We start from the raw sequence: 16,114 nt of genomic DNA on the forward strand, positions 1-16,114 counted from the left end.
TGTTAATAATGAGAATGTACTTTAATAATCGAAAAATCAAGTGTGGTAACTTAATGAGAAAGAATTTGCAGTAAAAACCTTGCCAACTAGTCACTTCCTAGGGAAATAATTGGTACTCCACAGAAACAGTGTTTCATCAAGTTGAGACTGTAATTTATTCTGTAGTGATGACAGAGAATTGTGCCCTGCTCTGAAGTGATCTGCAGAGTAAAGTGCCTATCCCAAAGTCCACAAGAAAGTTCTCCCTTCTCTTCTGCTATCATCTCTTCCATCTCTTAGTTTTCACAGGTCTCCGCTGGTAAGAGACTATGGAATTCAAAATGGTTAACTGATTAGGGAGTCAGAAAATCCTCAGAGGGACCTTGCTTTGTGGCAAGGGAAACAAGTTGTCTCCAAAGCAAAATAAACAATTTTGATCCTTTCAGTGAATTTCTGTAAAGAAAGTCACTATAAATGTTACCCAAGTTATACTTTTGCAGAAAAGTTAATGAATGTAGGCTTTGCCCAGGTTTCATCTCCTGGGAAATCTCATGTTCCTGGATTATAGGACATTCTGTGGTGGATGAGGCCGGGAAAGCGGAGGACGAATGTAAGCATCAGTCTTAGCACAAGAGCTTCTAAGTGCAGAATGCTTTTCATAATTCTCCTTAACTGTGTTGGGAAGGAGCAAGCTATTTCCCCCCTTATTTCATGGTCAGAACGAGCCATAGATGGCAGGATAAACTGGAGGTGATGTTGTGAGTCAGTGGAAGGGTGCAAATAATAGACGCATTTATCCAAATGCCAGCCCCAGTACCCTGTGATCATTACCTACTATATTTTAAAGGTTTGTGGAACTTCAGAATCCCTAGAGGATTCTAAAGGACTTCCTTGAAAACTACCATCATCCATGTTTTGTATCTGTTCCATCTCTTCCAGGCTGAGCTTGAATATTAAATCAGGGTTTGGGGCAAGATATATTCCCCTGTTGGTATAGTTTTGAGAATCACTTTTTTGGGCAATACTTGAAGTGAAAGAAAGAAGGCTACAATTTGTATATGGTTTCCACCAGAGAACTAAGAAAACAATTACTTAGCAACAGGCACATTTCACCAAAACAAAATGGAATGGTTTCAGCCTTTTATGAAAAGAAGCAGGACAACACCCTTATCCTCCTGCCATTCCTTTCTTCCCTAAATGCTGCATTAATATCAGCTCCTTCCACTTTCTCACCAAACTTACTTAAGCAGGTTAGACTTGACGTATCTGTGCCTCCCTGAGAAAGATCATCATAGTCATTTTGCTCTGGACCCTTGTTCAGAATGTATGCAGCTCACCATCACGGTAGGATATAGTGGCAGACCCACTTTAGGAATCCTGTGTTATCAGGAGACCTCATCTGGGTCCTGTTGGTATGCAGTCCCTGAGCCCTGGGGGATGACTTCTGAGGAGGACTTCTGGAATGCTTCAGGTCGGCTCCCTTCACCAGTGTGTTGGTACCGTGCTTCCCCGAAAATAAGACCTAGCCGGACCATCAGCTCTAATGCGTCTTTTGGAGCAAAAATGAATGTAAGACAGAGGCTAAATCATAAACCTCGATGGCTGTCAGCCTGGGAAAACAGGAGCCCTCCCCTAAGCCAGCTGAGAGCCAGTGAGCATGAAGTCAGCTGTGATGATAACAGGAGCTGGTGAACTGGGCCACAGTCATGGCTGCTCTGCCCATGTCCAGTTCCTTGGAAGATGCATTTCAACCTTTTGTTCAAAAGAGCAGTAGGTCATTCACAGTGCCAAGAGGGAAGACTTTTTGTCTTCATTTGATGGGGTGAGAAGATACCCGCTTTCTGTGGAAGTACAAAGTGAATCTCAGAGGCGTGTGACTCAGTCAGTACCAATGGCATGAGGGTACCTGCTAAGCATAGGCTCCCCCTTCTCTGGCCTGGCATTACTGTTTGATTGTAATGTGCCTGCTGTAATCTGCCCATATTGATTAATAACAGGGAGAAGACCGTCCTGGAGTATCCTTCATTCAGCATGTGAAGCAGAGCAGAACTCCTCAGAAGTACGTCTGGTAGATAATAGTGATCCCTGCAGCTTTCTTTGAGCTTGAGTTGAGAGCATTTTGTCCAACCTAGAGATTGAAAGGAAATATGAAAAATAAAGGAGGATGGGAATGGGTATTTTTTCATGTACCAAAAAAGAGATAGCTAAATACAAAACCCTATATAATTCCAGGTAATCATCATTTTGTCTCTATTCCCCAATGATTCTAGGAAAAGTTATTGTGTTAAATTGAGAAAGTATCAGCAAGGTGCACTCAGTATGAAAACCTACAGTTTGTTGGAACCTGTAACCTGCTAGCAAGAGCCTATCCACCCCTTGCTTAACCTGTTTGCCTTAAATGGAAAGGGCCCTGGGTCTGCAGCTACTTTGGATCCCAGAAGCACAGGGATTCTTCTTCATTCCTGAATCAGGCCCAAACAATCTCACTGTGTTTGAAAAGCAGCAGAGATCTGGGTCAAAATGGACCAAATATTTTTTACCAATCCCATTCCACTCTCACTATACCTGACTCCATGCATTTTCTGATTTTGTATGTACTTTCCAAATGCTTACCTATTATGAACATAGACTGTAAGCCTCCAGAAGGCACATAGAAGTAAAATGTCACTTTCAGTAAACTTTTGTGGAATAGATGAATGAGCCAATAAGTCCAGCATAGGAATTAAAAGACCTGGATTTTAGTTCTGTTTCTACCAGCTGTGTGGCCTTGGGAAAGTCACATAACCTCTCTGAGCCTCAGTTTAAGTTATCAATAAAATCTAGATACCTGCGCTAACTACCTCCCAGGCTTTTTGTGAGGCTCAAATGAGGTGATATGTGTAAAATTGCTTATTATTTCTATTCATTTATTCTTTAATAGCTTATTTTGTTCAAAGAAAAAATTCGATCAGAGTTGCTGCTTCATGGTTACCTCTAATCCTGAACTAGACTTTTTAGTCCCCTTTAGGTCTATTTCTTCCAATGTTCAAAAGAAATGATAATATAAATACACCATATGATAAAATCATACTAATTTGGGCGGCTGGATGGCTCAGTTGGTTAGAGCACGGGCTCTGAACAACAGGATTGCTGGTTTGATTCCCACATGGGATGGTGGGCTGCGCCCCCTGCAACTAAAGATTGAAAACGGCAACTGGACTTGGAGCTGAGCTGTGCCCTCCATAGCTAGATTGAAGGACAACAACTTGGAGCTGATGGGCCCTGGAGAAACACACTGTTCCCCAAGATTCCCCAGTTTAAAAAAAAAAAAATCATACTAATTTACATTATCCAAAATTAGCAGAAAAGGAGTTAAAAGGAGTTATGGAAAATATTAACCTAGACCAAAGATGACAAAATATTCAGAGATGACGCTGGGTATCTGAAGCCCTGTGATGAGATTCTGATGCTATGTCTGGGTGGAAAGAGTGCTGTGCTTGATTTTTTAAAATTGACATTGAGATGTATAATGTGTTGATTTAAAGTTTAAGGTGTATAATGTGTTGATTTGATACACTTATGTATTGCAGTATAATTACCATCATAGCTTCAGCTAACACCTCTATCATGGCCCATAGTGATCACTTCGTTTTTGTGGTGAGAACATTTCAGATCTAGTCTCTTAGCAATTTTGAAGTCTATAGCACAGTATTGTTGATTGTAATCACTATGCTGTGCATTAAATCTCCAGCATTTATTCATCTTCTAGTTTCACTGTGCTTGATTATTGATACATGCAGCGACATAGAATTAGAGTGGCAGCATGTGTACCATACCATCTTAGACAAGATAATTTTTGAGACTCATTATCAATGTTGTAATTCTACATAAGTGGACACCTTCTTTAATTAGTATTTAGTCAGTATTATAATTAGTATTTAATTTAGTATTAGAGACCTCATCTCTTTGCCTTAGTGGATATTATGTAAATGTTGTAGGCACTCTTCCATTTCTAGTATTCAAAGGCTGACTCCACTCCATGGAGAAACTGCATTTAAAGCAGCTGTGCTGAACCAGTGGCGTAATGTGTTTTATAAAAGGACGATAGGAACTAATCCTGTTGAGAAACCCCAGGGCAGGGAGGAAGGAAGCCATTTTGCCAAGTATTCAAACTCTGTTCAAGTGTGGTGGTTCCTAAACTTTGGTGTATGTGAGTTACCTCGGGGCAAGGATGGATACATAGTTGTGGCTCTGAAACTCTTACAGTTTGGGGGACGATTTTTAAAAAAGTATACAAATTTTAAAACAAAATTGGATACAAGGTCTTATATAGGTCCCATGGGTCCTGAAGCTTAAACTTCATTAATTTCACAGTAAATCCACTTCTACTTAGGGAGCTGATTAAAAATCTTAAAACTAAGATTCCCGGCCCCAGATATAATGACATTCTGATTCATTATATCCGGGGCCCAAAAATGTGTATTTTCAATACATACCCTATTGTGTTATGGCTGGACTGATGTTAAGAAAACAGCGGTACAACTACCTACCTATTTCCTGACACATAAAAGAATTACCCATATTTGCTTCGTAAGTGAAGCAGCTCCCTGTCTCCCAGCACTTATGTGTTTGCCTCGTTTTCTCCAAGCAAATGACACAAACCATACAGAGAACGCTTTCCTTCTCCGTCTGAGACTCAGGCTGGGACCCAGCCGCCTCGGGTTGCTGCTGGCCTTCCTTCCTTTGCCTTCTCCACAACCACCAGCGTTGGCATAGCTTTCTGGCTCTCAGGCATTGAATCTGAAGGGAGAAAATGACTGGCATTAACTTTAAGTGGCTGGTATGCATTTGATTATCTTTCAAACCTTGTGTCAGGCCATTTAAAGAAAATTTTCTCTTCTCAAGAAAATATATGGTGCTATTCACTCTAGCCCCTCTAAAGAACATATAAGTACAGCAGAGGAAAGGAACTTACATTTAGCAAGGACTTCCTGTGTGCCAGGTGCCTGTCACACAGGATCTCAATTCACCTTGATAACCACCATAAGAGGCAAATATCATTAGTCCCATTTTAAAGACAAGGCAACTGAGGTTGGACAAGTCAAGCAACTTTCTCAAAGCCACTCAGCTAGTGAGTGTAAGTGGCAGATCTGTCCAAACTCCAGCGTCTGTGGTTTTTTCATTATGCCTCTGGAACAGAAGGAGAAATTTATAGATCAACTCCAAGGACCCAATATATCAGCAAACTTACAGGGCATGGGACTTCAAAAATGACAAACACTGTAATGGTGACTCCACTGAGCAACAGAATGACAGCAAGCAGAATTTTGACCACGATGCTCCATTTCTGCCTCATCTCTAGGTTCTCATCTGTATCTAAAAGAAAAGAGTAGAAGAGGGAGAAAAGAGAATTTGAGAGAGGGAAGAGATTGACCCTTGACTTGACGGTTTTCTGGCTCACATGACTCATCGGGGTCCAGCTTGATTCAGAGGTAGAGGCTGAATTTCCCGTTCAGACACAGAGTCAGGAGTGGGGTGGGGATGATGGGTTCTGCTCTCATCTCCTTTGCAGTCTCTTCTCAATGAGTCACCTTCCCTGGAATTTGGGATTTTCTATGATCAAGTAGAACTGACTCTTGCACCACCCTCAGGGGAGGATGAGGGGCAGGTGCACAAGGTGTTGTAAACCCACCTTGCACCAGCAGCCCTCTGGGTCTCTCCCCGTGTGCCCCGACACACAGTGTGGGATTAGACAGCCACCTTTCCTGTGCTCCTGGTGGCTTTCGTGGGGCATAGGAGGGACAAGGTGAATTGGCGTTGCTTCTGGGTCCTAAGCCCCACTGAGGACACATGGTTTCTGTGCATCCTGCTATTACTAACCTTATATTTAGTTTTCTCCTGGTAGGAACTAGGATGTAGCCCAAACTGGAATTTGAGTCCTGGCCAATGTAGGGAAGGCTATTTCTAAAAACAATGCAGACGCCTCATGGACTCGGTTGTTGGCATCTCTGTATGATGGCCTAGTGTGGAAATGCTGTCTATCTATACAGGCAATGGCTGGAATTACCTACGTTTTATTCTTTTCCCAAATCTAGTGACAAGATGAGTTCGCGTGTGTGGAGTTAAAGGATTATTAATACAGTCGCGTACTGCTTAATGACTGGAATGTGTTCTGAGAAATGCATTGTTAGGCAATTGCGTCATTGTGGGAACAGCCCAGAGTGCACTTACACACACCTGGATGGTCCAGCCTCCCACACACCTAGGCTCTATGGTATAACCTGTCGCTCCTAGGCTACAAGCCTGTACAGCATGTCACTGTACCGAATACTGTAGGCAACTGTAACACAATAGTAAGTATTTGTGTAGCTAAACATGTCTAAACATAGTAAAGGTACAGTAAAAAGACGGTATAAAAGATTAAAAAACGGTCCACCTGTATAGGGCACTTCCCATGAATGGAGCGGGCAGGACTGGAAGTTGCTTTGGGTGAGTCAGTGAGTGAGTGGGGAGTGAATGTGCAGGCCTAGGACATACTGTACACGACTGTAAACTTTATAAACACTGTACACTTGTTAGGCTATATTAAGTTTATAAAACAACACAAGATTACATCAAGCACGAGAGAAAATAGTGCAATCAAGAGACATGGGAAGCACGAGATGTGTGAGGCTGCTACTGGCTTAACATAGCTGCTGTTTCACGGCTAGCAAAAGTGGAAAGAGAAGACTCAAAAATAACAATGACAAAGTATAGCAGGTATGTTTTGCCAATAGCATAGTTGTTTATCATCCTTATCAAGTGTTATGCACTGTGTGTAATTGTATGTGCTGTGCTTTTATACAGCTGTCAGCACAGTCGTAGGTTTGTTTACACCAGCAGCACCACAGACAGGTCAGCAATACGTTGTGCTAGGACGTTACGACCTCACAATAGGAATTTTTCAGCTCCATGACAATGTTATGGGACCACTGTTGTATGTGCAGCCTTTCGTTGACTGAAACGTTGTTACGCAGCGCATGACTGTCGTGTCAAATTACAAACATTTGTGGGACCTTCTTTATAGAGAAACTCATTTTTTCCATAAGAAATGGAATGATTTTTCTAAGGTAAACTGTGTAACTTCTCAACCTCCAGGAAAATGGTAGGAGACCCAGACTAATGTTGGGGCTAACCATGTTTCTTTTTCCTTCTGTTCTTGTCTTACCGTTACTTATTCTGTACCTTGTTGTTTCAAAGGGGTAGAAAAATCATCCATATGTGTGGTTTTCTCTCCTCCTAGATTCCCAGGAGTTATGGAGGTGCTGATGGTGGGAAAAGTCTCTGATGAAGCCCCCATCACTGGATAGACCTTACATTGGAAGATCCCTGGTAAAAAAGCTGTAAAACAAAAAAGAAATAATGAAAGGACAACTGAGAAAATTTCATCTTGTCATTTATTTTACCTGGCAAAAAGAAAAAACAAAACACCCTAGCTCTACCTGATATGAAACTTCTAATTGTGGCCCCATTGATCGGTCCACAGGTTTAGGGTGTGGGCACCAAATAATGCCAAGAGTAAACGAGGATAGAAGTGCTAATAAGAGGTGTGGATTAAATCCCCACGAGGCCTTTGACTATGTAGGATCAGAGTGGAGGAATGGAGCATATCTTGTTTGTTTATCATTCTTAAAGCCATAATTGTAATAAGGGTAGAGGGCGTAACACCGTTCAAAGTTTTCTTCTTTAAAAAAGATGGCTCCAAAGTCCAAGGAAGAATATGGAATATCATATTTGTCTTAATGACTGCTGCACGTCTGTCTAGTGGAGTCTTAAGTCAACTACTCTGAGAGGGGATTGAGGAAAGCAGGGGTAGCTGGAAGGAAGAAAGACCATCCAGCCCAGCTTCCTATACTCCTCAATTCCATTCATTCAGCAAATAATTAGATATGAATATCGATTAAGTGCCAGGGACTACTTCAGTCCTTTGGATATATCAGTTGGATTCATTCTAGCAAGGGGACAAGCAAAGAGGACACCCAAAGGGAGAAGCAGACAGTAAATTTTACGGTATGTTAGAAGGGGGTGAGTGCTACCAAAAGAAAATTAAAAGTAAAACAAGGTAAGGGAGCCATCTGGGGGGTGCAGGTGGTCAGTGGTGTGGCAACCTGCAGTATAGGCTGGTTTCACTGAAACTGGGATGCTTGAGCCAACACTCGAAGGAGGTGAGGGGATTAGCCAAGCAGATGCCTGGGGAAGTACAGTAAGTTCTCACTTAATGTCATCTATAGGTTCTTGCAAACTGCAACTTTAAGTGAAACGACATAAAACCAATTTTACCATAGGCTAATTGATGTGAACATTGATATAAGTTCCTATGGCATATTTCTGGTCACAGAAACATCACCAAACTTCTAAAGACCCAAAACACTTCTAATATTCAACATTGAAATAAATGTGAGCTATACAGACATTTAAGAAAGATTAGTAAAAACAGGTGAGATGATTCTTTTCTAACTTGCTTATTCCAGTTCAGGATCTAGCCTATCCCAGCAGCTCAGGGCACAAGACAGGGACCCACCCTGGACAGGACGCCCTTCCATCAAAGGGCACACTCACACACAAATCCACACTCTCTGACACTGGGGCAATGGAGACACGCCAGTTCCCCTAACATGCACGTCGTTGGGATGTGGGAGGTAACTGCAGTACCCGGAGAAAACCCACACAGACATGGGGAGAACGTGCAAACTCCACATACTCCCAGCCAGGAATCGATTTTTTTTTTCTTATCAGTGTTACAACAAAATGACATTATTAGTGGACTTGCTGTAGTGCCCCACGCAGAGAGGAGAGCTAGAGCAAAGGCCCCGAGGCAGAGTGTGCCTGGCACGTTCCAGTTACGAGCAAGGAGGCCCGTGAGACTCTAGTAGAGTGAGCAAGGAGACAGGAGGAGGTGAGGCTCTAAAGGAAATGGGCCCATATCGCTGAGGGCCTTGTAGGCTAGTTTAAGGGTTTTGGCTTTTATTTTGATTGAAATGGGGATCCACTGCAAGATTTTGAGCAGGGCCACTGATCCTGCGTCCAGACCACTGTTTGGCCTGGACACACCTACCAACTCTACCACTGTAATGACGGAATGGCACACATTGCTTCTGTAAGGTGACATTCTTTAGACACTTGGTGGCTTTTCAGATATGCATACCTCTGATGTCCTGGGCAGTTTCACAAGTGTTCTTAAAGTGAACACGAAGATTTCAATCTCTAGTTATACATGATTTTGTGGGGTTCTCTGGGTCAAGGAAATAATGAACCATTTTCAGAGGACTCCTCAGGCCACTTACGGGAAGAACAACGTGGAGCACATTTGTAAATATAAGCTCCCCATTCCTGGTGATGATGGAATTGCATGCAATATTAGCTTTTCTTTGGCTAAGGATATTGAGCAAGAATGCCCACTTTAAGAAGATATACCCTGGGTGATGAACACACAATGGGATTTATAGATGATGTAATACAGAATTGTACACCTGAAATCTATGTAATTTTACTAACAATTGTCACCCCAATAAATTTAATAAAATTAAAAAAAAAAAAGATATACCAAAATCCAAATTTATGAAATAATTAACTTAGGAGATGCTGCTCTGCTTTAGTACAAAATAATTTATTTTAAATAGGGAACATTAGGTGCATTATATTTAAATGGAAGTCTACCTTAGAGATTATTCTGTAATAATTGCAGGTTGAAAGGGCTATTTGAGAAGACATATTGCTGTCGGGTTTCTACTTCAGATCTAAACCTCCACTTTACGTAAAATACATAGAAATTAGACCATCTAGTCAAGTCTGTCATTTGTAGCTATAGAAACTGAGCCCTGGAGAAATAAAGTAACTTGCCAAAGGTGATAATTAATGCTAGAATAAACATTTGTTTGCTATTTCTCCTCTCCCCACAGTTTCACGCAGGGTAAGCAGACAATAGGAATCAATTCACACTAATCACACTCCAAAAAGCCTAATCCATATACTAAAATGACATTTAAAAAATTTACATAGGAGAATGTCTCTGTCAAATGGATTGGATAGGCTGTGTTTCTCCTCTAGGCACCCTTTTCTAAACTTATCGGCCCCTGTGAAACCTAACGCGTAATTGGGAAGTTTCTTGATTAGTATAGAATCTGAGCAATAGGAACTAAATGATGTAAACCATTCTTAAGTGATAAAGACCTACTAAGTCATCTTTCTCTACCAGAAAGAAATTTCAGAACACTTATAACAGAGGATCTTTTCCTTGGCCAAATTCCATAAACAGTAACAAATAGTCTCCATCTGGCATTTTTCTACATTCCGTGTTGACCCTCTTCTGATGATGATGACCGACTGTGTTGCAGTCCATTCTCATCCTTACAATTTCGAATTCCTACTCTGCTCTGGGGACTTTTCCATGACACTGTCTTCTGACGGTTTCTGGAACATCCTTCTGTGCAGATGATGTCACCTATAGTTGGCATCTCTTTTATGACCTTGTAAATCTGACCTTTTACCTAATTTTTATTTCTACCCTACTTGGAGTCTGTCACCTCCTGCTACTCAGTGTAAGTTTAAATTCAAAGCAGGCAGTTTCAAACTTATAAATGGGGTGATATTTCAAAATTCCATTCATACGTTGGCTGTTTGCAATTCATCATTGTTCCATAGAAATGTAACCTGACTGACGATTAAGTCCCCACACATCCATTTAATCTTTGCGCCACTCAAATAGTGTAGGGTATTAGCTTAAACTCTTCCTCCCCTCCTGGGTCCTGGGCTAACACAAAGCACATTGTGGAATTAGGTGAGGTTGATCTTTGGCATCTCTCCTCCCCCTTAATCTCCCAGTTTTCCTTGTCCCAAGTTCTAAGAGCTAGTGTCCTTAATTGCTAGTCCAACACTGGATAGCAGTATATCCAAGAAAGATTTGCCCTGTGCAAAGTGCTCTAGACTCCAAAATGACTACGTTCACTGTACTAATCACAAATCACAGCTACCATTGACTCAAGGGGGGTGTCACACGTTAGGAGGAAAACAACCTGGCTGAATTAATTTACATTAATATTGAGTGACTGAAGGCCCCCACACACGGTCAGAGGCTTTTAAGTTTTTAAGAAATTTTTTTCCACACAAAAATGATCACCATGTGAACTTTAGAAAATATAACAAAGGAATGAAAACATTTATGTCATGTCAGGATATATAATTTACTGTACCTGGGCCACATCCCAAGAACCTATCCGTTTATTTCCCAATCTTTAGTCCTCTAAACAGACTGTAGTTTTAAAAAGTGTTTTTTTTCCATTATTCTGCTTATGAACCCCCAATTTCTCTAAAAGTGTGAAGTTTTATTTTTCCAGCAGTGCAGCAGTAACATTTAGGGGATTGTCTGTAGGTAAAGGGGAACTGCCAGTGCCAATTTGTTGATCATAAACTACTTGACAGAAAGAATGGGTAGAAGAAGGAGAGGAGGGCAGAAACAGAGAAACTTAAGGCTGAGGTTAAGAACCGTTGCTCATCGACTATGGGGGAACAGCCCTCCCCACACAGAGTGCATGGGAGGGCAAAACGGAGCGACCACTGTGGAGGGTAATTTAGCAATATCTATCAAACGTTTGATGCAGCAATCCTACTTCTTGGAATTTATCCTATTGATAAATTGCAGGTACACAAAGAAGAATGTATAGGGTCATTGATTGCAGCATTGTTTGTCTTTGCAAAAGATTGGAAACAACCAAAATATCCACCAATAGGGAACTGGTGGAATAAATTATAGTATAGCCATAAAATGTAATACTGTAAACTGTTAAAAGGAATGAGACAAATTTATACATATTGATACGGAACAACCTATAAGATGCATTGTTAAGTGGGAAAAAGCAAGGTACAGAATAGTGTGTATGGTATGCTGCCATTTATGTTTTTAAAATATATACATCCATGCATGTTTAGAGTATTTCCGGAAAGAAATTCAATAAGTTGTTAATAGTGGTTTTCTCAGGGATAGAGAACTGGAGGATTGAGAGAGTGGAGTAGGAGAGAGATTTACTTTTCACTGTAAATCTGTGCTGTTTGAATATTTTCCCATGTACATTCAAAGTAAATCAAATTCAAGTGACCATTGTCAAAAGAAGACCCATCAGAAATGGAGATCATGTGAAAACTGCAGCATGTCAGGTCTAGAAGAGCTCTTAGCGATTAGAAAACTGAGTCTCATAAAGGACAAAGATTTGCCCAAGGAAAGGATTTGCCCATTTCCTTGAGGCTATAGCTGCTACTAAGATCTACCTGTGTTCAGGGATGTTAACTAAAAGTCATGCATACTTTCATCCCATTTACCAGTCTTACCTTTGCCTGTTAGAAGGGATCCAGTCTGCAACTTGGATGTGGGGGTTAGGTGACAGCTTGGGGAGGCAGTGCTGTTTCTGTGGGGAGCAGAAATGACTCTCAGGTTCTTCAGAGTATGCTTGACCTTTGGCCTTTTCTCCGAATATACAAGGTTGACTTTCACTTTGCTCTCAGAGCCGAGGCACTGCAGGGTAGCCACAGTTAGATTTTGGATGAAAGGGGACCTTTTGGCTTCTGCCTGAGCTGGAAGGAGAAAAGCCAGAGAAAATAAAGGAAGCTGGTTCTTAATCCGAATGGCTAAACCCCTTCCATTCATGACCTCTGTTAAAACTCCTTCACTGTGCTTTCTTCTCTTTTTAACTGCTTCCTCAGCATGTGCTTATGGTACTAAATATACCAGCCCTGCCTTTCTTCCTTCTGCTATGAATCCCGTGAAGATTGGTGGCTGCAGTAAATTCAGCCCAGAAAAATGCTCGTAGATTGTTTTCTCTAATGCAGAGAGCACTGAGTCTTTCTCTTTCTTCACCCAGTCTGTCTGATTTATTTAACAATGCCTTAGGTAATAACAGTTAATTATAAAATTGGTTTCCAGAAAACCTCTTGGGGGAGGGGGGACACGTATCTTTAAAATAGGGTATTTGAGATCTGGGCGAGGAGTAGGAGAAACAGGCATCTTTTAAAAGTAAAAATTCTCTGGAATGGCAAAGTGATTTTTCAGGAAGAGAGGGCCCATCCCTACCTGGCATTAGCACATCCCTGAGACTTCTCACACCCTTCGGGAAGAACCCAGGCAGCTGTTCCACTTGGCAGCTGCTGTCTCTGAGTTCTGGAAGAAAAAAAAAAAAGGTCAGGATTTACTGGGTATTTACGCTTTAGAATTCTAGGCACTGGAGGGAGATACAAAAGAATGCAGTTCCTTCTTATAAAACTTGCAATTGGGAAGATAAAAACTCTCCCCCCCCAAACATAAAAATATATAAAAGTAGGAATTAGAATAGTATAAAGAAAACTGAGTACCAGTCTATTATCTTTAGGAAAAACAAAGATGAAATAGAGTTAAATGAAGTTAAAGTCTGACTAACCAATCCATTCCTTCAAACACTGATTATTGTTATGTCTTCTCCTTCCTGTTCTATCTGTCTTCTTGTTTTAAAACTTTTGAAAGTTTATTAAATATAACTATGGACAAGGTATCTCTCCAGGTTTCCGTGAAACCATAGGTCATAGTTATTTATGTTTTTTGGCACATAACTCACAGGGTGTTGTGAGTTTTCTTCATTTGTTAAATTTGTTAACTACTGTACCTTATGCTATTTGACCTTAAATCTGGTGAGCTACTTTTAGAGATGAAATTTTTAGGACACGTTAGAGAAATCCTGTTTTGGATAAACAGTTATCAAGAGGAGAAAATGGTGCCACTTCACTCCCACACAAGCCTTTCCCTTAGCTCCCCCCATCTAAGAACATTCCCAAGGATTTGGATGTAACATCTTGAAAAAAGGAAGACAACATCTTATGAGGGACTAAGAATTTGGGGGACTAGGTGATGATAATAGTGGAACTGTGACAGCACTCTTCAGGAAAGAAACCCATCTAAGAGTGAAAGGACTTTTAATGTTAGCTCCACGAACAAGACAGAAGAATGCATCCCAGTCTCTTCTCAGCATGAAACAAACAGCTGTCTCTTTGGGTTGAATACATTGTCGTCCTGCCTAGAGGCAAGAGGACACATGGGATGATTGGAAAGCATTGCCTACTGAGTATGGGCTACATCTTTATCTGCTGGAATACAGCCCCAAACACTTGCTAGGTCTCTCTGTGTTTTGCAGGATATTAGTCTGGAGAAGTACTTACCTTTCTTGTTGGCATCATAGGATGTAATGATCAGGCTGAAAACCAAGATGGTATCCATGTCAGCTTGAGCACATGCTCCTTGCAGAGGCAGTATGCTGCTAATCTGTCACAATCCCTTATAGTTTGGTCTTTAGGTGTTTTCACTGCCCTGGAACCAAGTTTGACCCTGGGAAGGACTGGCTCCACCCTTAATTATTTTGCCCCATTTCCTGAAGACCCAGGAATAGTGTTGATTGGAGTAGAGGACCACGTCTGCTTGTTAATGGTTGACTCAGAAGGTCTTCCCTGACCTCACTGCTGGTGCCAACATAAGGAACTGAAATTACCTAGAGGTTTCCCTAGGAGAAAGGGCATAAACGCCCAGTGATATGCTTTATAAATACTTGCAGATAGACACGTAGACATTCACAAGCATGCTCACTGACACAGGCACATAGATTTATACACCAACATAAAGAGGTACAGAGATTAGGGAACGTGGTTTCTAGACTGGAGCAGGAAACTGGGACTGCATGAGTCAGTGAGTTACACTGGAGAGAGCTCTGGGCTAGGAACCAATAGAACTGGGTTCCAACACAGGCCATTATTAACTATATCGTCTTGAGGAAATTGCTTGACTTCTCCACATCCTCTGTAAATGTTCCAACCAAATGATCTCTAGAATTCATTCACAGTTACACACAAAAATTTACGTCAACACAGACATACCTATCTAGTCTTGTACGTTTTCACACGCCCGAATAGTGAAGTGAGTATAGGTAGACCACATGCCCACGACTTGGGCTGAGAGGTTGTGAGGAAGAGCTAAATATACTAGATGAGTGATACTGTCTGCATTTCAGGAAGATTTTCCTAGACAGATAATTGCTGTTGAAGGTTTTCTTAAAATCACACCTTTTAGTAAAGAGTATAAATCTAGTGTAATCCTCTGTAGACTTCGTGATAACATAGCAAGGTGGATCATAGAGCAGAAGATCTACTCAGATCCTCTGCAGTTGTCATGAGTGGCAAGATGGCATTCTTTTCTGTGGCTGAGTAATAGTCCATTGTATATATGTACCACCTCTTCTTTACGCATCTGTCTATCAGTGGACACCTAGGTTGCTTCCGTATCTTGGCTATTGTAAGTAATTCCTCAGTGAACATAGGGGTGCATATATTTTTTTGAATTAGTGTTTTCAGTTTCTTCAGATAAATACCCAGAAGTGAAATTGTTGGGTCATATGGTAGTTCTATTTTTAATTTTGTAAGGAACCTCCATACTGTTTTCTATAATGGCTGCACCAATTTACAATCCCACCAACAGTGTATGAGGGTTCCCTGTTCTCCACATCCTCACCAACACTTGTTGTTTGTTGATTTATTAATGGTAATCGCTCTGATAGGTGTGAATGATATCTCACTGTGGTTTTAATTTGCATTTCTCTGATGATTAGGGATGTTGAGCATCTTTTCAGACCCTACTTATTTTAAAGTAAGCACAAAGTGCATACGTTCTCTTCATATCTTCTAGTCACTACCTACCATCAGGAGTCACCATTATTCAGATTTTTACCACTACAAATGAGTTTTGCCTATTTTCGAACTTTATATAATAGGACACACTCTTTTGTCTGGCTTTTTTTGCTTAATATTATGTCTGTAAAAATCATGTAGCAATAGTTTGTTCATTCTCATTGCTTTATAATATTTCATTGTATGAATGTACCATAATTTATCCATTTTACTGCTGAGAAACATTGAGTTATTTTCAGTTATTGGCCATAATGAATAATGTTCCTGGGGAACATTTGAAACTTTCTCCAGAGTTTAAATCCAGAAATGGAAGCTGGGTTATAGAGTATGCAGGATATATTCAGCTTTACTAATTAATGTCAAACTGTTTTCTAAGAGGTTGTCCCCATTTACACTCCTATCTGCAGTATGTGAAAGATCCTGTTGT

At 40.9% G+C, this 16,114-nt stretch overlaps 2 protein-coding genes across 14 annotated transcripts in view; one reads left to right on the forward strand and one right to left on the reverse strand.

The window, feature by feature from the left end:
• Positions 1–16,114, forward strand: part of ACACA (acetyl-CoA carboxylase alpha) — a 259,377-nt gene that overhangs the window by 11,887 nt on the left and 231,376 nt on the right. The window lies entirely within an intron of this gene.
• On the reverse strand, positions 1,917–14,311 carry C12H17orf78 (chromosome 12 C17orf78 homolog). 2 transcript variants are annotated; one of them, XM_019732529.3, is made up of 8 exons: positions 14,173–14,311; positions 13,071–13,144; positions 12,663–12,678; positions 12,319–12,561; positions 7,183–7,338; positions 5,210–5,334; positions 4,633–4,758; positions 1,917–2,107 (listed from the first exon to the last, which is right to left on the reverse strand). In XM_019732529.3, the coding sequence occupies exons 1-8, from the start codon at positions 14,228–14,230 to the stop codon at positions 2,033–2,035; spliced, it is 873 nt and encodes a 290-aa protein (XP_019588088.2). In that variant the 5' UTR covers positions 14,231–14,311; the 3' UTR covers positions 1,917–2,032. The 2 variants fall into 2 exon arrangements, with proteins under 2 accessions (XP_019588088.2, XP_088658212.1); XM_088802086.1 differs by lacking the exon at positions 12,663–12,678 and having other exon boundaries at positions 13,058–13,144.

This window comes from Rhinolophus sinicus, chromosome 12 (genome assembly GCF_057876585.1).
Source record: "Rhinolophus sinicus isolate RSI-liver-muscle chromosome 12, RSI-T2T, whole genome shotgun sequence".
Classification (NCBI taxonomy): Eukaryota; Metazoa; Chordata; class Mammalia; order Chiroptera; family Rhinolophidae; genus Rhinolophus; species Rhinolophus sinicus.

Bases quoted from the DNA above. Each gene is read 5' to 3' on its own strand.
- C12H17orf78 (XM_019732529.3), bottom strand. From the start codon at position 14,230: ATGGATACCATCTTGGTTTTCAGCCTGATCATTACATCCTATGATGCC. The intron at 13,145-14,172 runs GTAAGTACTTCT...TTTTTCTTCCAG, and splicing joins CTATGATGCCAACAAGAAAG to AACTCAGAGACAGCAGCTGC. The intron at 4,759-5,209 runs GTAAGTTTGCTG...TTCTCCCTTCAG, and splicing joins TTTTTGAAGTCCCATGCCCT to ATTCAATGCCTGAGAGCCAG.